Here is a 27530-nt window from a genome sequence, read left to right as displayed (position 1 = left end):
TACATATGTTGTGGGGGTCTCCTCTGTACATATGGTGTGGGGGCTCCTCTCTATACATATGTTGTGGGGGTCTCCTCTGTACATATGGTGTGGGGGTTCCTCTATACATATGGTGTGGGGGCTCCTCTCTATACATATGTTGTGGGGTCTCCTCTATACATATGGTGTGGGGTCTCCTCTATACACATGGTGTGTGGGGGGCTCCTTTGTAGGTGTGGGGTCTCCTATATACATATGGTGTGGGGGCTCCTGTATACATATGGTGTGGGGGCTCCTCTATACACATGGTGTGTGGGGGGCTCCTCTGTAGGTGTGGGGTCTCCTGTATACATACGGTGTGGGGGGCTCCTCTCTATACATATGGTGTGGGGGGATCCTCTCTATACATAAGGTGTGGGGTCTTCTGCATACATATGGTGTGGGGGGCTCCTCTGTAGGTGTGGGGTCTCCTGTATACATACGGTGTGGGGGGCTCCTCTGTAGGTGTGGGGTCTCCTGTATACATATGGTGTGGGGGGCTTCTCTGTAGGTGTGGGGTCTCCTGTATACATACGGTGTGGGGGGCTCCTCTGTAGGTGTGGGGTCTCCTGTATACATACGGTGTGGGGGGCTCCTCTGTAGGTGTGGGGTCTCCTGTATACATATGGTGTGGGGGGCTCCTCTGTCGGTGTGGGGTCTTCTGTATACATATGGTGTGGGGGGCTCCTCTGTCGGTGTGGGGTATTCTGTATACATATGGTGTGGGGGGCTCCTCTGTCGGTGTGGGGTCTTCTGTATACATATGGTGTGGGGGGCTCCTCTGTAGGTGTGGGGGCTCCTCTCTATACATATGGTGTGGGGGGCTCCTCTGTAGGTGTGGGGTCTCCTGTATACATACAGTGTGGGGGCTCCTCTTTATACATATGGTGTGGGGGGCTCCTCTGTAGGTGTGGGGTACATACAGTGTGGGGGGGCTCCTCTCTATAAATATGGTGTGGGGTCTCCTCTGTACACATGGTGTGGGGGGCTCCTCTCTATACATATGGTGTGGGCTATACACATGGTGTGCTCATTAGAGTCTCTCCTCAGATCTTATCTCCTCACACACACACACACAGGACACATTGGGGAGGGCTCTCCTCTTAGAGGTCATATGAAGGACACTCAGGACCGTCTGCCCCACATAAGCGGAATATTTCTCTGACAGACATAGCGGGTCAGCTGGAGGAACTGGCCAAGGTCACCGGCGGCGTCATTGACGAACTTGTGACCGGCGCGGGAGGGGTTAATGTCGCCAGAGGTGACAAATTGCCAACTAAGTGTGTGAAGGTGACACACAAGGACATTGTATGCGGAGTGCGGGAGAACTCTCCGTATGGGGTGAGCACTGAGCCCTGACCCTGCAGGCGTCACACTGTACACAGCCCGGGCGGCGGGCGGCTCTATTGGCGTTCATTGGATACAGGACCACCACAGAGCGCACCGCCCGGGCTGCTATACACACCAGGCAATGTGCTCGCTGAGCCTGCGGTTCTCTAGACCCCGCCCCTTCCCTGCTTGTCAGAGGAGGGGGAGGAGCCAGGATAGGAAGTGTGTCTGTGTGTGAGTGTGTGACACGGGGTGAGTGTGTGTGAGTGCGCTGTGTCCTCTGCCGTGTCCTACAACCAATCTCCACCGCTACCGGGCATGTCACCTGTCCCGATCCTGCACGTGATCCTCGTGTAAACACACCGTCCCCGGTACACAGGGACCCGGGCCCCTCCGAGCCCAGCGGCGGGATGACAGCGGGACCTTGACGTGAGTTGGGGCAGTGGTGGGGGGATGTAATGGGACACTATGGAGGGGGAACTTTGTGTCCACCGATCGCTGCTGTCACTGCTATTTATACGTGTAGTCCACGATCGGCCACTTCTCATAGAGATCGCTCATCATGGACACATCACACACCTAGCTGTCATTGGATTGTTGTCATGTAGGGATCCCCATCCGGTGCACAAGATCCCCCCCCCCCCCCCCCCCATATCACCAGGATAAAGTTTGAGGCTGAGGGATTGCAAATATTTTAGGGGCTCATTTACACCAGATGCGCTCTGGTGCGCTTTGAAGCGCGGTATGGACTCACAGGCAAGAAAATCAAATGTATTCCAATGCGCCATTGTACACCGCTCTACCGAATTCATGTGCGATTTAAAAAAAGTTGCAAGCTGCATCTTTCTGAGCTGTAAATGCGTGCAATGCAAATGTGCATGAGAACATATACAAATGTGTGTGAATACTTAGTAAAAAAAAAAATGAAATAGGAGGGGATCCAAAAATACGTTCTGAAAATGCGTGGACATGTAGAAACGCACAGGAAACGCAGAGATTGCGGGGAAAATTAGGGAGCTAGAGAACCAACGCTCAGCTTTCTACTCATCACACCCTGTACACAACTTTACTGATGTGCACTATATATACATCTATATGTCATATATGTGTGTGTGTGTGTGTAAGTAAATATATATATTGTGTGTATGTAGATATATATATATATTTCTAAGAGACATACAACATATATATATGTATGTGTATATATATATATAAATCTCTATTGTATTAGGTGATACATCATATTGTGCCATGCGTTGTATTTTTCATCTACTTGGCTCACGCTTTACTCCCGAAGAAAAAAACCTGTGCTGACTTTGATCCAAGGTCATCAAGATTTTGGAGGCACAGGACGAGTGTTCTTCCGTAAGGCTGGAAGATAGGAAATCTATCAGATCCATACCCAGCTAATGTTCTTGTGTGTGTACATATACACACATAGTTCAGTCTACATTGTGCAGGCATCGCTACAGATGTACACATCAATTCCTAATATTTTCCAGAATATTAGAGTATAAAAAGATGAAGGTAGCCTTCTGATCTAAGACAACTCTGTATATGAAGTTAGGATTGTCTCAGGGCCTTTGCAGACTGATCAGTTTTTAAAGCGCTTTTGGTGTTTAAAAAGCAGAACAAATATATCCCTTTAAATCAGGGGTCTCAAACTGGTGGCCCTCCAGCTGTTGCAGAACTACAAGTCCCATCATGCCTCTGTCAGATGGAGTCAGGCTTGCAATGCCCCATGGGACTTGTAGTTTCACAACAGCTGGAGAGCTGCCCGTTTGAGACCCCTGCTTTAAATCCTATAGAACCGTTTAGACCAAGGTGTTGCAGGTGCGTTTTTGCCCGCACTTTGCTGCATTTCTGGCGCGTGTTTAAAAAGTGCACCAAAAAGGCACCTCTGCATTGAAATTAATGGAGAGAACACATCAAAAACGCATTTTTGGTAAGTTTTTTTAGAGTCACATGTCCAAGTTTCACAGATGCATCCCGGGAGTCATTGAAAACACCTCAAAAGATGAAATGTGTGTTTTTTACGCTTCTTAGTGTGAAAAGGCCCTTACTCTAAAAAAGAATCCACCTGTCACATATTGGCAGATTGTGTGTACCATGGTGTTCAGTGTGTTCATATTCTCATATTTCTATCTACAGGTGATCTCATTGTTGTAAGCGCAGTGTTTGAATCTCCATCTGGGTGTCTGTGACTCCACCGCCGCCAAAAAGAGCCGCATTGCTTGGCTGCCTTCATGTGCATCTCCCTGTGAGTGTCTGCCATGCTGTGTACTTTGATGTCTTTCATGATCTGAGATAAAGCTTGTGACTGTAATTGCCCGCGCTATAAACTGTATGGCCTCAGCCCAGGAACTGTGCTTGGTGAGCTGAGTAATTAGAGAGTGTCTGGGGGATGAGACAGGTCAAAGGGTAAACTGACCCGCTGACAACTTTCTACATCGGCTTCCTGCCCTGCACCTTTTTGCTATTCTTACACTGACCCCCTTGACTTTAACAAAACTTAACTTCCTTAAACATGTCTCCAGGTTACACCTCAGACTTTCCTGAACCAAGTTTGTTGTGCTATCAACAATACTTCTGCCTAGTACTCACAATGAGAAAATCGGACGGAAAATACCGCTTTCAGAGCGATCGTACGATAATCTGATTGTTAGTACACCGCTTTCGAGAACGAATCACAATAGTTCATGCAAAATTATCTGAAGGGACGAACGCAAAAAATTTTCTTGTACGATCTTTATTTAATCAGTACAGTATTCGTCTGAAAAAAATCAAGTGACCAAGACCACGCGTGCTCAGAAACGAAAGAATACAATACAATACAACACAACACATCACTTCCGAAGTTATATTCTGTCACACTAGACTTTCCATAACTTCAGTAATCTCTTCATTTTCGATATGAGACAAGCATGCAAAAAAAAAACAGGGCGATCATTCGTCCAATATTCTCATTGTGTGTACGAGGCTTTAAAGTGAAGGGCCACCCTAAAGTAAAAAAGTGCATCAATATTCTTAAAAAAATTTGAAAAAAAAAAAATGTTTAACTTACCTGACCCCTGTTGCTAGGCAGTCTTCCTAATCTGCCTCTTCTTATTCCGCGGCGCTTCCTCCTCTTTGGCGAGCGGCCCCGTTGCCTTCTGGGAACTGTGCGTGTCCCAGAAAACAACAGGGCCGCGCAACTCGCGCATGCGCAGTAGGAAACTGGCAGTGAAGCCGCAAGGCTCCACTGCCTGTTTCCCTTAGTGAGGATGGCGGCGCCGGCAGCCGATCCGATGGACGGATCGGCCTCGGGGGGCCGACATCCCGGGCTTGTTGGACAGGTAAGTGTCCTTATTAAAAGTCAGCAGCTACAGTGCTTGTAGCTGCTGACTTTAAAAAAAAATGGCCTTTAAGCTGCCTATACACACATCAATGTTTTCTTTTTTTTTTTCTTTTTTTTGTTCAGCCTGTGGGCTAAACAAAAAAATCTAACAGATTCCTCCATCCAGACGCCAAACAGCTCAGATGGACGAATCTCCTGCTGCTGCCATTATATTCTGGAAGTTGGCGCTGCTGGCTGTAAAAATACCTGAAGTGTGCCCTCATCTGATTGGATGCAGCACTGTTCAGCTGACAGCTTTTCTGCCTTCTGCCCAGCTCCTTCAAGTTTTCAGTCAAAGGATGTTGAGTATATGGGCCACCCATGGAGCAAATTTCGACTGGTTTATAAGGGACTGGATGAATGTTGCTCCCTGTATGGCCAGCTTAATAAAACCACATAGACAGTTTGGCCTCATTCACATTGGTGTCGACAAACATATGCGTTTATATGACATGTCTAAATGCATATGACGATTTTTAGGCTTCATGCTCATCTGTGTCCCGATGCGTTTGGAGCTAGTTTCTAAATAAACCTGGAAGCATATAATTATTTTCCATGGCTGAATGCACACTAGACATTCAGCAGCATACAGGTGCATTTAGTCTAGCTGCATTTACATGAACACGTAATTTGCATGTTTAGCCTGCTTGTAAAAAGTTAAACGCATGTAAACGCAAGAACATTGTTATCTCCATGCCACCGTAACACATACTTGCAGTGGGTGGACCCTAACACCCAGCCACTGCACGAATCTATCCATGGCAGTCCAAGGTTATATGCTGAAAGCTTGCTCCCTGCACGCTGCCCAAGCTGTTACCGACAGGTCTCGGTCTCTCTTTTTGATTGGGCTAAAGTGGGACGGGCTCCGGATCACATGACCTCTATGAGAGCCAATAACAGGATTGAGACACAGCCTTGCTTCCTAAAGTTAAAACCAACTTAAAGGGCCGGGAAGGGGTTAAACTGAACTCCAGGAAATAAAACTATTTTTGACCTTTTGATGTGTAGCAATAAATTTCCTCTATGGATGTCTGTCCAGTGTTTGGTAACTGCTCTGTTTGGTTTCTTTAATTCAGCCTCCTCAGTACTGTAAGTGGTGAACGTCCGGTGCTGAGATTTATAGTTCTAGTGGTAGTACACTGATCACAGCAGGTCACACTTTGTATACCTCCCCCATTCAGAAAAGGCCTTGTATTTCTTTTCACTGAATGCAAGGCTTTATATGATTTGAAGGAAGGAGATTGTGGCGTTTGTCCACCCCTTTTCCAATCACAGAAAGCCTTGTATTCAGTGAAAAAGAATACTGTTTCTAAATGGAGGAGGTATACAATGAGTGACCTGCTATGATCAGTGTTCTATCAGTGAGAATAGGAGGCCTTTGTGCATAAGTTGTAAAGGTAAAATTCACACTGTGCATTTAGATCGGTGGTCTCAAACCGGCAGCCCTCCAGCTGTTGCGAAACTACAAGTCCCATGAGGCATTGCAAGGCTGAGAGTTACAAGCATGACTCCCACAGGCAGAGGCATGATGGGACTTGTAGTTTTGCAACAGCTGGAGGGCCTCCAGTTTGAGACCCCTGTGGTTTAGATGCATTCAGTTTAGCTGTGTACACGTATAACTTCTTATACTTGACTGTCATCTGCTTTTTCATTATACAACAAGAACAGGTAAAGGTGGTTCTGAAGATTTTCTGTTTTGGTAGATGTTTTTATGTTGCTACAACTGTGCTATTGTGTTGTCCTTTACACCCTGAGGTTATTGCTAAACCAGTCTAACTAAACTGTATAGGCTTATGCAGTGCAAAGGTCACTATCTTCATTGCCTTGCTTCTCCTACTTGTCTTCCTAGCTGTTTTGTTTCTATGCCAATCATGGTTCACGCTTGCAATGCCATTAATTGTTAATGGCACCCCAAGTGCAGATAGCAGGCACGTATTTTGCTGTGTGACAAAATACGCTACAAACACACCGAAACGTGCACTGAAAAAACGCCTGACAATCCACGATCAAAAAGGTCCTGGAGCTACTTTGGGATGTCTGTGCATAGGGCTGCCCTAGGTGTGATGTGCAATAATGCCTGAAAGACATGCAAAAAAAAAAAAAAAAAAAGTGAGCCGGAACGCTCACTTGTGAATGGGGCCTCAAAGTAGAAGGAATGACATTGCAACAACTCAGCCGTTAAACGCTGAGTTCCCTCTGCTCTGCTCCTCTCTGCATACATTTTTAAATAAATCTCTTTCTGACTCTTTATGGGCAGCACAGTGGCTAAGTGGTTAGCCTATCAGGGCCGTTTGAATCCCAACCATGGGACTACCCGCTTGGAGTGTGTATGCTCTTCCTGTGCTTGTATAGGTGTCCTCCGGGAATTGGAAAGTGGAGGTGTTGCCCATAGCAACCATTACATAGAGGCTGGATTTAACAAAAACCTTGAAATAATGTGATAGCAGCCTTTAAAGGGTATTTCGGCCATTATTTATTTATTTTTTTTACAAATTTTGAATAGGGTAAGAATAAGAACTCCTATTGCGTTTTGCTGCTGTTTGGGTCTCCATTAGAAAGATTTTCCCATACTTCCTGTCCTGCTGACAATGGTTTCAATAGACAAAAATTGAGGAGCAAATGTGCAACAGGGACACAGAAATAAAAACATGAGAGGGGTTCTAGTCTACCCCTACTCTACTAAACAAAAGCATTTGTATTTCTGTCTGAGACGCATATAGCCAGCTGTTGAAGTATGGCTTCCCTGAGTATGAGGTGGTGTTGCTCTTTGCATTGATTTTTATGCCATTAATATTTTCTTTGTTTTTTTGTTTGTTTTTTTTTCCCCCCAGAACTCCTCTATATCATGTCTTCTCGTGACAGACGTCCCGACCTGTGTATTAAAGCAGAGCCAGGGACCCCAGAAAGCATCGGCCGTAGAAGTCCAAGCGGCTCCAGCGACAGCAGCGGTCATGGACCCGATACACAGGGCCCTCGCTGTTGCCGAGGTGGAGAAGATGAACAGGAAGACACTGCTGGGAGGGGAAAATATGTTCTAAATTCTATCCCCAAGAGGCTGTGTCTTGTGTGTGGTGATGTGGCCTCAGGATACCACTATGGCGTGGCTTCATGTGAAGCTTGCAAAGCTTTCTTCAAACGTACAATACAAGGTGAGACTTTAGTTTATTTAAATAAAATTCAGGTAAAAATCTAGTTTTGTTAATTAAACAAAAAAAAAAAGTTATCTTTTTTTTTTTTTCTACAGATCTTTAGCTGCATTGGTACTAGAGTTTGATAGTTGTATGCTTTGCCAGCACAAATAAATAAAAAAAAATGTGGAAGCATCTGCTTTTTGTAGCTTCCTGATGTATATGTAAAGCCAATTTTTTTTTGTTTGTTTTAGTTAGAGTTGGAAAGGATTAGAACCCCTACCAGGTTATTACTGCTGTCACTGCACCATTAAAGAGATGTTTACTGTCTCGGGGGGGTCTAATTGAGAAAGAAGGAAGTCAATTTTCCTCCTCAGTTCTCTGGGGGATACCCCCCCCCTCCTGATTCTCCACCTCCGGGCCGGAGAATCTGGGAGGGAGAATTCTGACAGATGGCCAGTGAGGTGCTGAGATCGCACCTTCATAAACTGGTCATTTCTGTCAATGACCGATTGTCTGTGTGCTGAGATGATCAGCAGAGAACATGTTCTCCCCTGAACATCTGTTTCATAAGTTGCTAATGATGTGAGATGAGCTACGATCATCAGGATCGCAGCTCATCTCGGTTTCATAATCCGACACCAAAGTCCCCAATAGCATATAACTGCTGGAATAAGTGGTTACATGAAAAGAGTCTGCCACTGATTTGTCAAGGTAGTTGTGCCGCTGTTGATCGCACATACTAGGGTCGATTTACTAAACCTGGAGTGCAAAATCTGGTGCAGATGTGCATGGTAGCCAATTCGCTTCTAACTTCAGCTTGTTCAATTAAGCTCTGACAAAAAAATAAAAACCTGGAAGCTGATTGGTTTCTATGAAGAGTTGCACCAGATTTTGCACTTTCCAGTTAGTTTTAGTAAATCAACCCCAGTGTATGGAATGGTATGTTTCTCTGCTGGCAAGAATCTGTGTCTGTGCAGTGTCTTTACCGGTGGCCATTCCTGGCGCTCCTTCCTTTGTGAAAACAGGGTCTGTGCTAGGGTCTGGTGTGAGATTTCCCCTCTTTTTTTTTTTTTTCGGTGAAACGGTTATTTCGCAGGGACAGTAAATTAATGGAAATCTCTCTAATAGAGACCTGAATAGCAGCAAAATCCCACAGGGGTTCTGATTCTGTCCACACTATCTAAAACTAAAGTTGTGTAAACACAGTGCACCTCAGTGTGAGCAAGTAGGTCTCTAATAGCCTTATATGAACTGCACTGTGACTTTTCTTCAGCATCTGTCAGAACACCCTTGTGTTTTGGATGTTATATCTGCTTAAATGGACATCTACATTCCTATTGCTTTGCTGAGTGTCAGTTGCAGTACGTCAGGGCACATAGGCGTATGGAAATTTGCTTGTCTGAATTAAGTCCTAAAGTGACCCTTCTTCTATACCCATGCAGGACAGAGCAACAGATTCACTCAACTGCCACCCTCCCCAGTTATACATACTTTTCTTCATTCCCTTGCTGATCCATATGACAGTTATGAGTATGGACTAATACTATGTACTTTCGGGTATGGGGAGCATGTGACTTGCTCCCCTTCCATCCACACAACAGTGCTTGTTCTTAGTAATTGGCTGCTAAGGGACCCATGACTGTCACATAAGAGCAGGAAGAGATTCTTCAGATGTAAGTATCAAATCACGACTTTCAGCTTACACAGGGCTTAATCTTTCACTTGCAGCGGCCCAATGGATCGGTGGGGGGAGACAAAAGAAAGGTGAGTGTGCTGGTCGGGGGGACGGAAATTAAGGAAACATGTTGCATTGCCCTGAATGAGCAAAAAAAGTGGTTCAGTTGAATGTTTTATTTTCGCAGTTTTCCACCACGGGGCGCTCTCAGCAGTGTTTAGCTTTGTCTATCAAGAGTCTACCTGATCTACTGGAAGAACATAACATATGGGAGTTGTCGTGTTCTGTTTATTTTTTTCTCCTACATACAAATTGCAAGCACTTGGGGTCCAAATTGGTCACTTTAATAAAGCCTAATAATGAAATTGAAGGACAATGGTGAAAGAGGAAGTAAACTGCATGCACATACAGTTTTTTTACCACTAAAAATGACGACTTATTTTTAAAAAGGGTTTCCATAACTGAGCTAGACCACAAAGTGTTGCAGTAGCAGACCGATTTAATTTGGGGTATACTGATATTTCTTTGATATGTCTTTCATAGGAAATATTGAATACAGCTGTCCAGCCACTAATGAGTGTGAAATTACTAAGCGAAGGCGGAAGGCATGCCAGGCTTGTCGTTTTACCAAGTGCCTTCGTGTGGGCATGCTTAAGGAAGGTGAGTCTTATCATTTTCCAGTTGGCCTCTGGGTTCATGGGAAATATTTTTCATTTTGGGTAAAGAATAGGATATGGTTTGAATCCTATCTGTTTTTATTTGCTTTGACCTGTTGGTGAGATTTCCTTTCATTCCCTGTCCCAAAGACACAACTGTTAATAGAAGGAAATCTCTCAAAAGTGAGGAACATATGAGCTTTGGCATGTATGGAGAGAAAATGTATTAGTAAATTGGTTGTAAAGTCAGTGAGTACCATTACCACTAGCACCTCTGTTATAACAAGGTATAATACACCGTGTCAATGTTTTTGTAAAATAATGCTGCTAAATACCTTATTTCAGAGTGCTGCTGTGCAGTCACGTGACCACCCACCCCTCTCTTCCCCCGATACAGCAGGAGGGGCTGAGATACCCCTCTGACGTCAGTGGGGAGTAAACGTGACTGCTGTGTTGTCCGGTCAGCCCCTCTCGCTGTAATCCTTAGATCATGGGATGAGAGCGGCAGGAAGTTACGTGACCGCACAGCGGGGCTCTGAAATAAGGTAGTTAGCAGCATAGTTTAAAAAAAAAAAAAAAAACCATTAATACTGTGTATTTTACCTTGTTATAACAGAGGGGCTGGCAGCAATGGTACTCACTGACTTTACTGCCACACCAAATGGCAAATGGTGGCATGAGGGGAGGGTTTGGAGATCATTTACAACTAGGAATTGACAGACGAGGAGAGACTCTAACACAGAGTTATGCACATGCTACCCTGTTTCCCTGAAAATAAGACCTAGCGTGATAATCGGTGATGGCTGCAATATAAGCCCTACCCCCCCAAATAAGCCCTACCCTGTTTCCCTGAAAATAAGCCCTACCCTGAAAATAAGACCTACAAAGACTTTAACTAGGGCTTATTTGGAGGGTAGGGCTTATATTGCAGCCATCACCGACAATCACGCTAGGTCTTATTTTTGGGGAAACAGGGTAGTATGCACCACATGCTACCATATTATGGAAGACTTGCCTTAAAACAAAGCCCCCTGGCAACGCACTGTCACTGCTGACAGGGCTTCCATTCTTACCCAGTCTTCCTTCCAGGTTCACCGGCTCCAGCTGTTTGAATGCCTGAGCCACAATGATTGGAGTCAGTCGTGGCGTAGTCCTCTGGCCTCAGTATGCCATAATTTCAAAGTGCTGTGCACAAGCGCTAGTGGCATCACCGGCTGCAGAAATAGAGAATATCTGTAAACAGTGTGTGTTCATTGTACGTACATGTACGTTTTAAGGGGATAAAGCATAAGGAAATGTGTGTGTATTGCAGAGATGAGCAAAATATGTTTTGGCTTGACATATGCTTTACAGACCGGTAATTATGGGAGTGCTGGCTGTCATTTTGAACAGGCTTTAAGCGTTTTGTTAAAAAATGTTTTATAAGTGTAAAAAATCTTGTGAACTGATAACCCCTTCTTGTGCACAGGAAGTTATGAAGACGAGAAAGAGGTCTGTGCTGTTTGAAATCTATCAGAAATGAAGTAGGCAGGGCTGACAACACATGCTTAGGAGTTGTCATGTAATTAGGAAGGTAGGAGCACTCTATATTTCTGGCGCATCAATAGTTATTTTTCTGGTCTTGCAGAAATGTAAAAAAACAAACAGATATCAGATAGAAGGTGCACCCTACCATTCTGGTAAGAGTGCAAATGTAAGTTGATTTTTGGGGTCATGTATGGTGTAACATGCAGCATGTGAACATAAACATGGGTGTCACATGGGGAGAAAGGTGACCTTTCCCTTTTAAACATGCTCCCCCCCCCCCCCCCAGTCCTATTCTAGCTACCCTATGAAAGGAAGATGCTTATACTTACCTGGGACAGTCAGCGATTCCATTATGATCCTTGTAGAACCTCATCAAACTGTAGCTAGATGGTGCTGTAAAGGCTTAAAAATGTTGCTTGAAGCCTATTGAATAGTTTGTTTTGTTTCTGGCCTGATAACTAAATGTGAGGGTCTGTTTCTGGTATGATTACAAATGTTTTTATGCTTCTGACATCAGAAAAAGATCTTGTACTTGTTAGATGAAACTTGGCTCCCACCACAAGCTGCTGTATTACAGCTTGCACCGCATAGAGATCAATACTGAGTATTTCAGGCCTGCACAATACCTTCTGAGCCAGCACAGCACCACCAAGTGGTGAAATGCACTCGCTGCACTAGGAGCTCTGTTCATCTGCTGTAAGAACTGACTCTATCCCTTCTAAATATTCAGATTCATACTTCCCTTAAAGCATTTGTTAACCCCCCAAAAAATGGACCCTGCTCCTTTAAAGCATGTTATACAGCACAGTGCTGTCTCGTTTGGCCCCCTGTATCACCTGAAATACCTGGCTGATGCTGCCAGTTTCTACCCTCCCCTCTCTGTACGCTGACCATGATATATCAGGGCTGCTGAGCCCTGACACCATGGTCAGTTTACGTGCCCCTGTCCATCCGCTGCTATCTGCAGCTCTCCTGTGTCTCCCTCTGTCCTCCTCCCCCCTTCCCTCCATGCCTGTCAGCTCTCACTAGCTCTGCTCCTCTCCCTGCTGCTTCAAAACTATCTCATCTTTATATCATCCCCTCTGTTAGATAAAAATCTGTATCTTAGTGCCTGTGCTTTATTAAACAAAAGCCAATTTCTGCTTGCTTTAACATCATCTCCCAGCGATCACGTGACTCCAGGCTCTCTCCTCCTTGGCTGACATCAGTAGGGGAATCTCAGCCCCGCCCGCTGGAGCTATCAGGCAGGGAGAGCAGAGGGCCTAGAGTCACATGATCGCTGGGAGATGCTGTGAAAACGGGTAGAAATCAGCTTTTATTTTTATAAAGCACAGGCACTAGGATACAGCTTTTTATCTGACAGGGGGATGATATAAAGATGGTAGTGGCTTAAAGAGGAGTTCCAGTCAAAAAAAAATTAAAAGTCAGCAGCTACAAATACTGCAGCTGCTGACTTTTAATTGGACACTTACCTGTCCCAGGGTCCAGCGATGCGGGGGGATCAAAGCCCCGCTCATCTCCCCCTCTGTTCAGCGGCGCCGGCATTGCAACTGTGGGCGCCAGGCTGTGGCTTCACAGCCTTGCACCCACTGCTCATGCGCGAGCAGCGACGCGCGCCGTGATTGGCCGCTCAGTCACCTGGGACCTGTAATGGGTCCCAGATGATTGACAGGAGGGAGCAGAGCTGAGCCCTTCCTGTGCCGAGGGGGAAGTGATGTCACCAGCCCAGGCACTGCAAGAGGCAGACTACGAGGGACCCCCTAGCAACAGGCATTTAGAGGTAAGTAAAAAAAAAAAAATATCCAAATTTTTTTTGTATTTTTTTTTTTTAGGATTTTTCATGTAGGTTTTTTTTTTTTTTTTTGGGTGGAACCTCACTTTAACATCCACTTTAATATCTTGATTATAATGTGTGTCATCATTTTTTACTTCTACTTTTTTTTTCCCCCGTGTAAAGAGAACCAATCTTTAAGATAACATATAAACCTGTAAGGAACATGCCAGCGTTAGCGCATGGCATATTTTCTCTTTTTGTCTAAAATAAAAGTGCCATCATTTCTTTTTTTTTACCACATGCATCGTGAGTATTCTAAATCATTTGAGACTGCATAGATTCTGTTGTTTTCAATTAGGAAGACTTTATCATTGAAAAAACAGGATCAACAGAAAGCAGAGCCTGCGTGTGCAAAAGCACACACTTGGCGTTTGCTTTTCTCCTCTGAACGCCAGAACTCCGGACAGGAGAAAAGCTGCTTAAATAACGAGTCTAAAGCCACATATTGCACGTGTGTTTAGGTGTGCTTGAGCACTAATGAATTACATTGGCCAGAATAAGGTATGACTGTCTCTCTTCTCTGCCTCTCCAGCACTCACTGAAGTGCCATGCTATGGAGGGGGCAGGAGCAACTCGCTAAAAGGCTGAGCAAACTTCCAGTCCAGGCAGCTGGGTGGATCCTGACCATATGGTGTGGATCTTTTCAGAGCAGGGGAGTGCCTTACCAACCTAGGCTACATGGCTGTGTGTTTCTATTGATACACAATGTAGAGCTCTAGTCTCTACATGCAAGGGTGCCTCCATAGGACACTACAAGAGAAAGGAGCCACCTTAAAATGGGAATCAGCTTAAACTGGAACATAGGCAAGGATTAAAATATAAAGAAGCTGCATACTCAGTAAGTGAATAAATCAGATACTGAAAGTGTTTAAAAACTGGGGGTTAATATCACTTTAAATGTGGGCAGCAACAGTGTCAGGACTTATGACAGAGAGAATTGCTCTGGATCTTGAATGTTGAATTGTAGAATATTTTGTAGTCACCATTTCAGCAATATTAATTTTAGTAGGGGAACTGTACCTTCATGATTGGTATTAATCTGCAGGTGTACGATTGGACCGAGTCAGAGGTGGTCGGCAGAAATACAAGAGACGACCAGAAGGAGACATTCTGCAGTATACCCCGGGGGGACAGTCCCATCAAAGTTCAACAACCGGAATCAAAAAACAAGGTTGGATCATTTCTATAATATTAATGTGAATTAAAGCATTCAGTATATAGCCAAGTTTTTAATGTTGGTATGTTCTTTGGTCATAATAGTTGGGGTCCTTTATGTAAACACTACAGCCTGCCTTCTTGTATTATTTTAGGTTAGTGTTGTCTGCTGACTTCTGACTTTTTTTCTTTTTTTTACCGTTGCATTAAACTAAATTTATGGACATCTGTTATGCAGCGTACACACGGGCGGACTTTTCGACCGGACTGGTCCGACGAACTTTCGGCGGACTTCCGACTGACTTTCCCAACGAACGGACTTGCCTACACACGATCACACCAAAGTCCGACGTACGTGATGACGTACGACTGGACTTAAATAAGGAAGTTGATAGCCAGTAGCTGCCCTAGCGTCGTTTTTTGTCCGTCGGACTAGCACACAGACGAGCAGACTTTTCGCCCGGACTAGACTCCGTCGGAAAGATTTGAAACATGACCCAAATGTAAGGCTCGACCGAAAAAGTCAGCTGCAGGTCCGATGAAGCCCACACACGGTCGAAAAGTCCGCTCGTGTGTACGCGGCCTTAGACAACCAACCCTAAAGGGTTTCTTTTGGAGTTTAGGTGTTAAGATAAAAGATTTGAATAGAACTTTGCTCCACACCTATGTTTTTCAGCACCTTCCTGCAAGGTATGCCACTTTCTGCAATGCAGGGCCATTTATTTAGAATGGTACTCCGATGTACAGTAGGTGCCAACAGGCAAGCACTGCAGCTCACCAAAATTTACATACAATGCACTGTGGTTCACTGCAAAAAACATTTTTGTTCCATTGCGGAGCGTTGGCAGCCTATTCTAAATTGATGTGTTGCCTTAACACAATGCATGTTAATGTGCATGCAGGGTGTGAAGGAAGCCTCGGAAGCTTTTATTGCTATCTGTGTTCTCTTTGATGGGATTTCCCTTCACTTGTTGTTTCAGGGACACAGGAGGAAGTCAGGGGAAATCTTCCCAGACTGATGGGCAGCCCTAACGTTGACCGTTTTACCTGAAAATATGCCCTCTTTTGAGATGACAAAATGACATTTTAGAAATTTGCAAACATTTTTTTTTCTTAATATAGTTTGACAAGGAGAACTTTTCCTGAGTGAAAACACTGATTGTGAATCTGTGGCCAGGAGATGGACATCAAGTATTTACATATTGTTAAGCGATAAATAAGCTTTAAAACAAGTCCCCGCTGACCACTGTAGCTTCATACACTCTTGTGCAGTTCATCCTCAATTTTCGCAAAACAGAAGCTCTGAACCTATTGTCTAGGCCAGCTAAGCTCATCCTGCTTACCACTGCCAGAGCTCCTGCTGTGTGTTTACATTTGAGATTAGAAAGCCTGAAAGGCTCCTGAGTCACTAATGGGAGGGGGAAGCACAGTTAGCTGAGCTGCTGAGAGAATGACTGCAGTGCTTTTTGCTATGATCATTTGAAGATGAATTGCTCCACAATGTTGGCTGCTACAGAGGTTAGTGGTGGCCTGTTTAAAAGCTCATTTACTGCTTGTTAAAATATGTAAAACTTGAATCATCATAACCTGGACACAAACACTTCAAAGTGAAGTTACTGTAAAACAACCTGTTTTAGGTAAAACAAATTTACAATAAACTGACTTATTTTCCATCCTTGCATTGTCTGATCTATAGCTCCAGTCAACACTGTAGTCTCTCACCTCCTGGTAGCAGAGCCAGATAAGCTGTTTGCAATGCCAGATCCAGCACTTCCTGATGGCTACCTGAAATCTATGAGCACTTTATGCGACCTTGCAGACAGAGAGATTGTCATTATCATCAGCTGGGCCAAGAACATCCCAGGTAAGCAAGTACTAATTCGGTCATCTCTAACTAGTATTTCAGACTGCCTATTTGACCTGTAGAGCTCAACATTTTACAAAGCTAACACAACAAGAATTATTTTGCTATCATCCTAAGGCTGTCAGGTTTGCAGTGGCTCGAAGCCAAGTATAATGTGCTTCATAATATAGTGCAATGTGGAAGTCCAAACCAGATTCCGGGGCAATGGTTGCAGCCAGGGGTTTTGCATTTTTGATTGGGAACTGGGTCTGTGCACTTAAATTATCAGATCATTGGGAATAGGTTTTGGTCTTCTGAATATCTGATTTGCAGTAATATTTACTAAGAGAAAGTTTTTAACTGCGCTCAGGGTTGCAAAAGACATATATATATATACCTGCTGCCCTAAAAATTCCAAAGCTCTAATCTTTATATGAAATGTGGTGGGAGACATGCAGAGCATCCAGAGAAACAAAGAATTCAGATGCTATTCTTGAAGTGTATGTGAAGCCAAAAGTAGATTAAAAGTAGGGAAGGGTAAAGACTGCGGTTTTCTTTTGTTGTCTGATATTTTCCCTCCCTTCCTGTCCCACAACCAAATTAAGGAAGTAAGAGAAATCTCTCCAAAGTGAGGGGATATCCATTTTTTGGCAGTTGACTTCAGAACAGGTATCCCTATAGGAAGATTCCCCTCACCTGTTCTGTGACAAATCAAAAATGTTGGATTTTGGAACAGGAGACAATAGTTACCAAAAGAGCAATTTTCCCCACAGACAGCAATAAAAGAATCTGACATAGGTTCTAATCTTTCCACATTCTATGAAAAAAAAAAAAAAAAAAACGTTTTGGCTTTGCATACACTTAAATGCCAAATCCCAGTCAAAACATTTCCTTTTCCATTTTTTTTTTCTTGTGAGAGTAAGTAGGGTAATTTGTTAACCTTGTCTACATACGTCCCTGTGTGGGAGTTGTCTGCCTATTTCTTGTCCACTCGACGGTTGTCAGACAACACAGGAAGTGCTGGGAAATGCCTCTCCAAATCGAGACACAGCAAAAGTATTTTTTTCTAGCAAAGTGAGGAAAAAAACACTGCCAGGGTTTATTCCATATGTATTCCCCCTTAGAGAAATTTTCTCTCGCTTCCTGTCTAGGAGACGCTGTCTGACAGATCAGGAAGAGTTGAGAAAACTTCTATAAATGGGGCATAAACAGTGCTTAATATTTTACCAAAAAAAAAATTTATCCTTAACAGGAACACAGACAGCATTTAAAATCTGACAAAAGTTCTTTTTCTTCCCCTCTTTATCCAAAAAAAAGTTTTGCCTGGACTCCGCCTTTCATTTAATTGTATTGTATTGTGTGGCTTTTATGGTTTCTTTTGCTCCCGCCTCACAATAGTGGCTCTGTTATGGAAGAATACACATTGCTTTTTGAGGCTTCATGTGTAAATATGCACAAATGTAAATGTTTCTCTCCCCTTGCAGCTGCTGTGTGGATAAGGATTCATGACTGGAACTTGTCCTTTTCACAGGTTTTTCCTCACTGTCACTATCAGACCAGATGAGTCTCTTGCAGAGTGTCTGGATGGAGGTTCTCCTCCTTGGGGTGGTATTTCGTTCTCTTCCTTACGAAGATGAAGTTGTGTTTGCAGAAGATTTTGTTCTAGATGAGGAATCGTCTCGCTCTGCCCGTCTCTCAGACCTCTGTTCCTGTGTTCTTCATTTGGTGCGCAAGTATCGTGCGTTGCGTGTGGAAAGAGAGGAATATGTTATGTTGAAGGCCCTCACACTTACAAACTCTGGTAAGATGCATATGCGGCTTGGGTGCCTCCTTTTTTTTTCTTTTTTAAAGTATCTTTTCATTAACAAATTAAAAGTGATTGTAAAGGCAGGAGATTTTTTATCTTTATGCATTAAGATAAAAAAAAAACCTTGTGTGCAGCAGCCCCTCTAATACTTACCTGAGCCCCATCTAGATCAAGCGATGTTGCAGGAGTGTCTCGGCTGCCTGGGACTCCCCTTCTCATTGGCTGAGACAGCAGCGTCGCGCCATTGGCTCCCGCTGCTGTCAGCCAATGCGGAGAGAAAGGGGGTGGGGTCAGGCAGCGGCTCCGTGTCTGAATGGACACAGGGAGCTGTGGCTTGGCTCGGGTGCCCCCAAAGCGCATTCAACAGGAAGGAGGGACCAAGAGCGCCAAAGAGGGACCCAAGAAGAGGAGAAACTGGGCTGCTCTGGGCATAACCACTGCACAAGGCAGGTAAATATAACGTTTGTTATTTTTAACCAGGGTGGATATGAAGCAATGATTTTTATCAAATTTATTTTAATAAAATGCTTTTGGAGTAAAAATCTATCTAAAGATAGTTTTTTATTTAAGATAATTAATAATTTAGTTTATTCAGCACTAAAAGGGAGCTTAGTTATGTAGCATGAGGCTGTATATTCTGCAATATTTACATTTTTGGTAAACTCATCAATGAATCCAAGCTCTGCAAGCTGAGATAACATGCACTGCATTAATGCATTCACACAATTTCACAGTAACCATGAGATAAAACAAAGTTCAGGAATATTCCTTTATCACATTGTTTTGCAAATATGTGTACACTACAAACTGAATGATTGAATTGGTTCTGATATCGCTGTTTTACTAACCTGACAACTTATTCTAAATAGGAAACCTTCATTTTGTTTGCAAATATTAAAGATTCTAACTACCAGTAAGAATAAGTCATTACATTTAAAGAGCACCTGTCATTTCAGATCCATGAGGGCAGTGCCTGTTAGCGAACATCCACTCACTGGCTACCGCCACGTCTCTCACCTTGTTGTATCACAGCCGTATCACAAGCCGTCCCATTAAAGTGAATGGGACGGTCGGTGAGTCAACAGCGGGTCAGAGGAGGAGCCGCCGCTGGACAGAAATGACAGTTGCTCTTTAAAAATTGATTTAAATCAAGCCTTTTTACTAGTGATTTAAATCAAATCCACCCTGTTTTTAACAACAAAAAAAAGAGACTTTAGTATCACTTTAAATGAAGATAGAAATTCCTTCGATGTGAAAAGGACAGAGTACATAAATCACTGGCTTCCATAGATTAACACAGTGAAGACCTCACCTAATATGAAATGAACTGGAACAGTTCTGAAAATGCTACTTGCATTACAGTAATGCTACCTATTTGCCTCAGTACTTTAAAGTGGTTGTAAACCCTTTACAACCACTTTTTGCCACAGGTAAGCCTATAATTAGCAAGACATGTGGCCAAACATCCTGTAGAATACACTTTAAAGTGGTTGTAAACCTTAAAAAAAAAAAAAAAAACTGCAAGACAAAGGCATAATCGGTGAGCTAGTATGCATAGCTAACTAGCTCACTGATTATGCCTTTGTCTTGCAGGTTTTTTTCTTTTTTTTCTGGGTTTACAACCACTTTAAAGTGTATTCTTCAGGATGTTTGGCCACATGTCTCGCTGTATACAGTTCAAGGCATGTCATGAATGATAACTGTCACAGTTGCTTGTGCTCTCAATAAAGTATCAAACCCTTCAATGGCTCTTGTCATAACTAATCACATGGGAAGGACCATGGCAACTGCAGACCAAACAGGGACTAAGATGGCAGCTATCTTGGCATGAAAGGATAAGGAGGGTTTAGTTATGCTTTAGAAATATGAAAGCTGCCATTGCTGATTTTCTTTGAAATTATATGCTTAGCCACTTCAGCCCCAGAAGAATTTACCCCCTTCCTGACCGAGCCATTTTTTGCGATGCGGCACTGCGTCGCTTTAACTGACAATCGTGCGACACTGTACCTAAACAAAATTTACCTCCTTTTTTCCCACAAGTAGTTTTCTTTTGGTGGTATTTGATTACCTCTACGGTGTTTATTTTTTGCGCTATAAACAAAAAAAGAGCGACAGTTTTGAAAAAAAAAAAAAAACACAATATTTTTTACTTTTTGCTATAATAAATATCCCAATTTAAAAAAAAACAAATTTTTTGCTGAGTTTAGGTCGATATGTTTTCTTCCACATATTTCTGGTAAAAAAAAACCTCAAAGGGCGTAAATTGATTGGTTTGTGCAAAAGTTATAGCGCCTACAAAATAGGTTATTGATTTATGGCATTTTTTTTTTTTTTTACTAGTAATGGCAGCGATCTGCAATTTTTATCGGGACTGCGGCAGACAGATCAGACACTTTTTTGAAACCATTGACATTTATACAGCGATCAGAGCTATAAATAGCCACCGATTACTGTACAAATGTCACTGGCAGGGAAGGGGTTAACACTAGGGGGCGATCAAGGGGTTAAATGTGTTCCCTCGCTGTGTGTTCTAACTGTGGGGGGATGGGACTGACTGGGGGAGGAGACCGATCGGTGTTCCTAAATACTAGGAACACATGATCTGTCTCCTATCCCCTGACATAGCAGGATTTGATCCAGGTTCCTGTTCTGTCAGGAGCAATCGCGGGTGCCCGGCGGACATTGCGACCGCCGGGCACGCTCATCGGCTCCTCAGTGACGCAACGATCGTGCGCCCCCATACCCCTTAAAGCTGCTACCGTACAGCTACGGAGATTTGCGCCATTTTGACAGCGGTCAGTCAGTCGGCAAGTGGTTAGACTGTCACCCTGAACCTACTTCACTAACCTGTGCCTAGAAGATGTTGGGACACCTGCTATACTATGTACATGCTAGCCTGGTGTAGTGATTTACTTATGAAGCAAAGCAACTATATGCACCTTTTCAAAACAGATTTTCAATGACAGCTACCATATGTCTGTCTTTACAGATTTCCTTGTAATTATCCTATAGATATGAGACAGGTGATAGCCTCATATCTGTGATGTGATCTACTCACCAAGCAGGATTTTTGTATAGCAGTTGGACAGGTTTAAAGGAACCCCCATACCCCCCTATTGAGCTGTTTGTAGCACACCTCTCCTACATGTTTACATAAGCCTAAACTCACAAACTTACCTGGGGGTCCAGTGTCTAGGACAGCCATTCTCAACCAGGGCTCCTCCAGAGGTTGCTGGGGGTTCCTTGAGCTGTGGCTGATGAACCACCTATTTGATGATGCCTACAGGATTCAAGGTTAAAAGTTTGAGAAAGCCTGGTCCAGGCAGTTGTATTGTGTCAGCATGTCTGACCAACTTATAGTGTTTATGGACAAATCTATTGTTCAATTTAGGTGCAGATCTTTAGGTCAAACTGGCTTCATGCTTGATTGTAGTGAAAAACAGTCATGAACGATAGAGAGTTTACAAATATATGTATGTATAATACAGTAATTGAAACGGTGACTAGGACAGTATCGGGGACAAGGCAGATGCCCTGCAGTACATATGAGATCACAAGGAACATTCTGAGAGGAGTAGTGAGCAAACAAGACTTAATACGGATTTCCTTCTGTGACTTCACTATCAAGCTATAGGCTTGTGGCAGGAGGGTGACCAGGCTGTATTGCTTAAAGGATAAGTTCGCCTTTAGTAACATGTTGGTAAACAGCACATGCCTGCACCTTCTGATTCCCCCCTCACCAGCTGTCACAGCTCTACCTACACAGCCATGTCATTCATTCAGAGTTCTGTGAACGAACAACTACAAGTCCCTCTTCTACCACGACAGATGTCTTGTAGTTCTCAGTGAACTATGAGGGCGCTGTTGAGTGCTCTTATAGTTCATTGAAACTTCCCACAGCTTTCAAACAGAAAGCCAGCAGAAAGAAAAAGAAAGGAGGTTCTGAATGAAAGCTGTAGCACTTGATTTCCGGGTGCCTGAAATTGCACCCGTGGCCTGCTGATCGTGGGCGCAATGCTTGACAGGCTCCTGGGAAAAAAAAAAACCAGTGCACTTTTTTTTGTTCCTTTTACCTGCAATAATATGTGCATTTATTTGTATTTTTTAAAAAGGTGAAGTTAGCCTTTAACGGCAGTCAAGAGAGGTCACCAATTTGGCTTTACTCTCAAGTGATTAATTTGATGCATGTTATATGTACATTATCTAATGCATGTTCTTTATCTTCACAGACTCTGTGCACATTGAAGATCCTGACGCTGTTTTGCGTCTTCGCGATGCCCTACAAGAGGCACTTAGCGAGTACGAATCAAATCGTCACCCCGAGGAACCCTGTCGTGATGGAAAACTGCTTCTCACACTTCCCTTACTGCGCCAAACAGCAGGACGTGTCCTTCAGCACTTCCACGCCCTGCGGGAGGAGGGGACCGTCCCTATGCACAAGCTTTTCCTGGAGATGTTGGAGGCCATGATGGACTAGAAATGGAGGCATTCTAACGGCAGGAATCTCCTGTGATCTCTTAACTATGTGCAAAGCAAGACCATTTGATGAATGTATGGGGGTCAGACATTTATGGGTTTCTTATGCACAAATACTTGGAATTCCTTATAGACTAACAAGGAAGATACCACAAGACTGGTACAGACATATGAAGTAAAATGCATAGTTATTGGATGCACAGCTCAGAAGATATAAGCCATGGGACAGTGACTGATGGGAAGGAGTGTCTTCCCTGGAGCCTATGTAACAAAATCAGTGTTTGTTTTATTCCTATTTAATTAAGCAATGTGTTAATATCCCATGGTGGGATAAGAACAGCAAATATAGCTGGAAGTCCTTCAATCCTTAAATGAACACTTGAGCCATATGCTGCTCCTTGTAAGCAATAGGGCACATCATATAACTGCTGAAAGTAAGTTATTGGTTTGTGTCCCTCATCTTCTCTTACTGTATTTTATTGTGTATGACTACATGCCAGTTACTTGTTTTTATTTTTTTGTGAAAATATGCCTAAATCATCTTATTTAGTGACAATCTATGTGTTCGATGTCTTGAAAATCATTATTTAGGATGTATGGTACTGGTTTAGGAACAAAACATATGTTGTTCCTGTATGAAAGCGTTTTTAAATACTTGAGTTGATATAAATTTTAAGAACACTATTGATTTGAAATTGCAGGTGCTGTTTGTGGTAAGCAATTTCCTGTTGTGCTTCTGAATTCCCTTTCCTTTGCTGAATGGTTCAACTGAACAGAAATGCTGTTTCAAAGAATGTGGTTTGGAAGTGGAATATTGTACGGGGTTTGCACCTTTGATCAATACAATGTAGATTTTGTATTCAGCCACTTGTGCACATTTTAATCCCTGTATAGAGATTTACCCCATCAGAGAGCTGGGGACAGTCTTTCCGAACGAACATGTTAATATTTGATATGTCTGTTCGGATACCTGAACATTCCACTTTTCATGAAGATATATTTGGCTTTAGTCAGTAGAGTTCCTATTGCAAACAATAAGCCTTTAAATGCAGTAACCCCTATAAACCAATCAGGATTTACTCTGCTGCAGTCAAACTAGAACATGGATTCCATTTAGTTGTAATTGGATATCGTGCTTAGAAGAGAAAAAGTTCCCTTTATTTGGTAGATGCCAATGGAAGTTATACGTTTTATGTCAAGTGTTTTCCTGTATGTATAAAACAGACAACTATCCAGGTCCCACTTGGTTAAAGTGGAACTTCCACTCATCAGATTCCTCCCCCCCTCCGGTGTCACAGTTGGCACCTTTCAGGGGGGAGGGGGGGTGCAGATACCTGTATATTACAGGTATTTGCACCCACTTCTGGCATAGATAGCCGCAGAATCTGCGGTTATTTACGCCACTTCCTGTTCCCCCCCGCTGTCTGCTGGGAAACACACGGGTCCCAGAGACAGCAGGGACCATCCCTATTGTGCGACTCGTGCATGCACAGTAGGGAACCGGGAAGTGAAGCCGCAAGCCTTCACTTCCTGATTCCCTGACTGAAGATGGAGGTGGCAGCACCCGAGGACTGAGAGACGGTTTGGCCTCGGGTGCCATTGCGGGCGCCCTGGACAGGTAAGTGTCCATGTTTTAAAAGTCAGCAGCTGCAGTATTTGTAGCTGCTGACTTTAAAAAAAAAAAAAAAAAAAAAAAAAATCAGTGGAGCTCCACTTTAATTTAGAGGAAACAACACAGGTGCTGAAATTCAGTTTGTACATGCAGTACCATTTGTCATTGCTGCCAGCCTTTGACCCAGTTTCTATTCTGCAGCATCAGGTTTGTCAGAAAAGCTAAGGCCTCCTCCACGCTGGCTTGGGGGGAAAAAAAAAAAAATCCACTTTTACTAGCATTTGACTTTTTGTTTCTTTTCAGCCTGTAAAAGCACCTCTATATTGGCCTATGTGTCCATAAACACAGGCGTTTACAGGCTGAAAAAAAAGAAAAAACACCAAATGCATTCAGGAGAGGTAAAAAGAAAAAAAAAATACACATTTAGGTGTGTTAATGCATTCTAATGGCCAGAATAATAATTTAAACCGAAATGCATTACCCGCATGTGGAAAACATGGCTTTGAGGCACTTTTTTTTCCTGCCAGGAGCAAAGGTGTCCAGGGGAGGAAAAAAAAAAAAAAAGTCCACTGTGCTTAAGGCCTAATGAATAGGAATTTGAATAGTGCAGGAGCTAGAATTGTGATTCTAAAGTGCTGAATTGTAGATATGAAGGCGAGTGTAATTTACACAGTATACCCCCCCCCTCCCCCCCTTTATGAACTTGCATAAGTTTGGCCTTTAAAACATAGGAAAAGTCAGGCTTTAAATATTAAGTCTGTTTTAACTGCCCACCCCTACGAGCAGACCGCTTACACAGACTGTCTACAAGAACCTTACATTGCACTTGTAATCTGCTGCTTGTGGGTGCAGTGCTTTGCAGGCTCATAGTTAAAAAAAATAAAAAAATGAATGCCCTCTTTTTTTACCTGCAAAAATGTATTTAAATTTGTACAAAGGGGATATGTAATCCTTATGTGTAAATCCTGCAGCCTTCAGGCTGGTCTAATGATGTCACAGGTACTTCCTCTCCTCTGGTGACAGGGGTTGTGGATTGAGCACCACTTAGTCCGAGAATACTCTAGGACAGGCTTGGTTCAAAGGAAGTGGGATGAAGCACACTCGCCAAAGAGGTTTAGGAACTAAAATGAATTGCACCGGTTGGCATTACAGAAAAAGCAGGTTTTTGTTTAACAGTTACTGGACACTTTTTTTGTTTTACTTGAGTTCTGCTTTAGGATGTAAATATATGTTCAGCATCTCCTATTTCTGGATCTACTTGCATAGAATTGTGGTTTTCACTGAAGATGACCTTCGCAGTAGGGTGAATAATATGCACTTAGAAGTGTAACTTTAAATTATAAAAACTGTAGCAATGCTGCTCTTGGCCACAAGGTGTCCCCATAATATAAACCAAGCAAGTGTAGACACATCTAGAAACTATGAGTCTCCCAGACTGCAAGGAAGGGAATTCTATCTCACACTGGATTTTGTTTTCTTCCCAAACTTGAAGCCAGTACCTTGATTTTTGCTACTGAACAAAGCAATAGTATAAAAGCCATGTATCTTCATACTATTTTAACACCTTCAGCTAAACATTCTGGAAAAAAAAGGTTAAGGTTGTAAATACAAGTGAAATAATATAAATCAGATCAATAGCTTACAAAATTCATGAAACTTATTTTCAGAGTACTAAAGCCACCTAGAAAAGTCTCACACGACAAAGCTATTTTAATTTGTGATAGTTGCTATCACTATAAACCTGGTTTAGGATAGATATTCTTAAACGTGGTGTGTTCACATATAAATAGATAGATGTAACATGCAGTCATACTTATGGAAATTTTCAGAGTTTTCCCATCTCTACCAGATGAAAACATTTTACATGAATTGCAGTGGAAATACATTTAAACCAGCACAGGACTCTCAAATTTTCACCCCCCCCCCCCCCCAAAAAAAAATCAAATGGCTTAAAACTGCAAAAAAAATTAAAAAAAAAAAAAATGGACAGATAGCAGCAGCCAATTCAATTTCATGCATTTAATTTTTTTTTAAACCAAAGCAGATTGAAAGCTTGTAAAATTGCCATGTGTACATGTTTTGCTATTGATAGTGTTAAAGAATAACTCCACTTGTTGGGGGGGAAAAAAAAAAAAAACACATTACCCTCTGGATAATCTCTGTACATTGCAAGGATTTTAAATAACCTTCTTGCAGATTTCCACCTTTAGTTCTTAAAGCGGACCTCCAGTCATTTTTTCAACTTTCCATTTATTAAATCTGCCCTTGTTGTTTTAAGTTTGGATAATAAAACATTTTTTTCTGCCAGTAAATACCTTATATAGCCCACTTCCTGTTTCTTGTCTAGTAAAAAGCCTAGGCTTATGACATCATGCACAGCTCTCTCTCACTCTTGTTTGCCAGGAAGGGGGAATGAGTCATAAGAGGGCCAATGAGAGCTGGAGGTGTGCCTCTGTGTAAATCCAGGAAGTGAAGAGGCAGCAGCTTCACCTGCCCACAGTTAAAAATGGTTGCAGCCAGACTCAGTGGAGGGAGATTTCTGCAGCATATTTGGCAAGTACAGAATCACAGTATATATAAAATCATATGCAAAGTGTTTGGAGGGAAGCTTCAGAATGGCAAAGATATTTTTATTACAAATTATGTGAGCAGACTGCAGTTCCTCTTTAAGAAATAGCCTTGTCTGTTGCCATGTGTATAGTGAATCTTTATGGGAGTGGTTTTATAATGATCAGTCACCTGCACGGCTCTGGGGAAAGTGGCAGGGTCTGCATCCCTTTACACATGATTTCCCTTTGGGAGTATCTCACCAAAAATTGCATTTTTGTTGCAGGGGATGTCCAAAATCTGACCTGAATCTTAGTGTAGATATCTGGGAAAAATCAGTAAGCCAATCACAGAAGCAGGAAATGACATTTCTGGGGGGCAGTCTATATACACCATCTGTGTACAGAATGCCCCCAGCTAGCCATATTGCATTGTATTTTACAGAAGATTACAGCAATGCAGAGTTGAAAAGGGTAAGTTTTAATACCATTCAATTACAATATGATTTGTGTTGCAATTGTATATTCTATTTTTTCCCCCAAAA

The 27530-nt window shown here is 42.9% G+C and overlaps 1 protein-coding gene across 4 annotated transcripts; it reads left to right on the top strand.

Annotated features, from left to right (window-relative positions):
• Positions 1-1340: 1340 nt before the first annotated feature.
• On the top strand, positions 1341-26559 carry ESRRA (estrogen related receptor alpha). Of its 4 annotated transcripts, none has more exons than XM_073605342.1 (8): positions 1341-1359; positions 3499-3607; positions 7555-7872; positions 10073-10189; positions 14592-14717; positions 16398-16565; positions 18076-18345; positions 22581-26559. In XM_073605342.1, the coding sequence occupies exons 3-8, from the start codon at positions 7569-7571 to the stop codon at positions 22826-22828; spliced, it is 1233 nt and encodes a 410-aa protein (XP_073461443.1). In that variant the 5' UTR covers positions 1341-1359; positions 3499-3607; positions 7555-7568; the 3' UTR covers positions 22829-26559. The 4 variants fall into 4 exon arrangements, with proteins under 4 accessions (XP_073461443.1, XP_073461441.1, XP_073461445.1 ...); XM_073605340.1 differs by lacking the exon at positions 1341-1359 and adding an exon at positions 1544-1776; XM_073605341.1 differs by lacking the exon at positions 1341-1359 and adding an exon at positions 1581-1599.
• The last annotated feature ends 971 nt before the right edge of the window (positions 26560-27530 follow it).

This window comes from Aquarana catesbeiana, linkage group LG11 (assembly GCF_042186555.1).
Source record: "Aquarana catesbeiana isolate 2022-GZ linkage group LG11, ASM4218655v1, whole genome shotgun sequence".
Lineage (NCBI taxonomy): Eukaryota > Metazoa > Chordata > Amphibia > Anura > Ranidae > Aquarana > Aquarana catesbeiana.
Note: the sequence above shows the minus strand (reverse complement) of the source record. Positions and strands in the feature narration are given on the sequence as shown.

Excerpts from the sequence above, each read along its gene's own strand:
- ESRRA (XM_073605342.1), top strand. The coding sequence starts at position 7,569 with ATGTCTTCTCGTGACAGACGTCCCGACCTGTGTATTAAAGCAGAGCCA. Across the intron at positions 14,718-16,397 it reads AACCGGAATCAAAAAACAAG|CTCCAGTCAACACTGTAGTC; the intron begins GTTGGATCATTT and ends TCTGATCTATAG. Across the intron at positions 16,566-18,075 it reads CTGGGCCAAGAACATCCCAG|GTTTTTCCTCACTGTCACTA; the intron begins GTAAGCAAGTAC and ends TCCTTTTCACAG.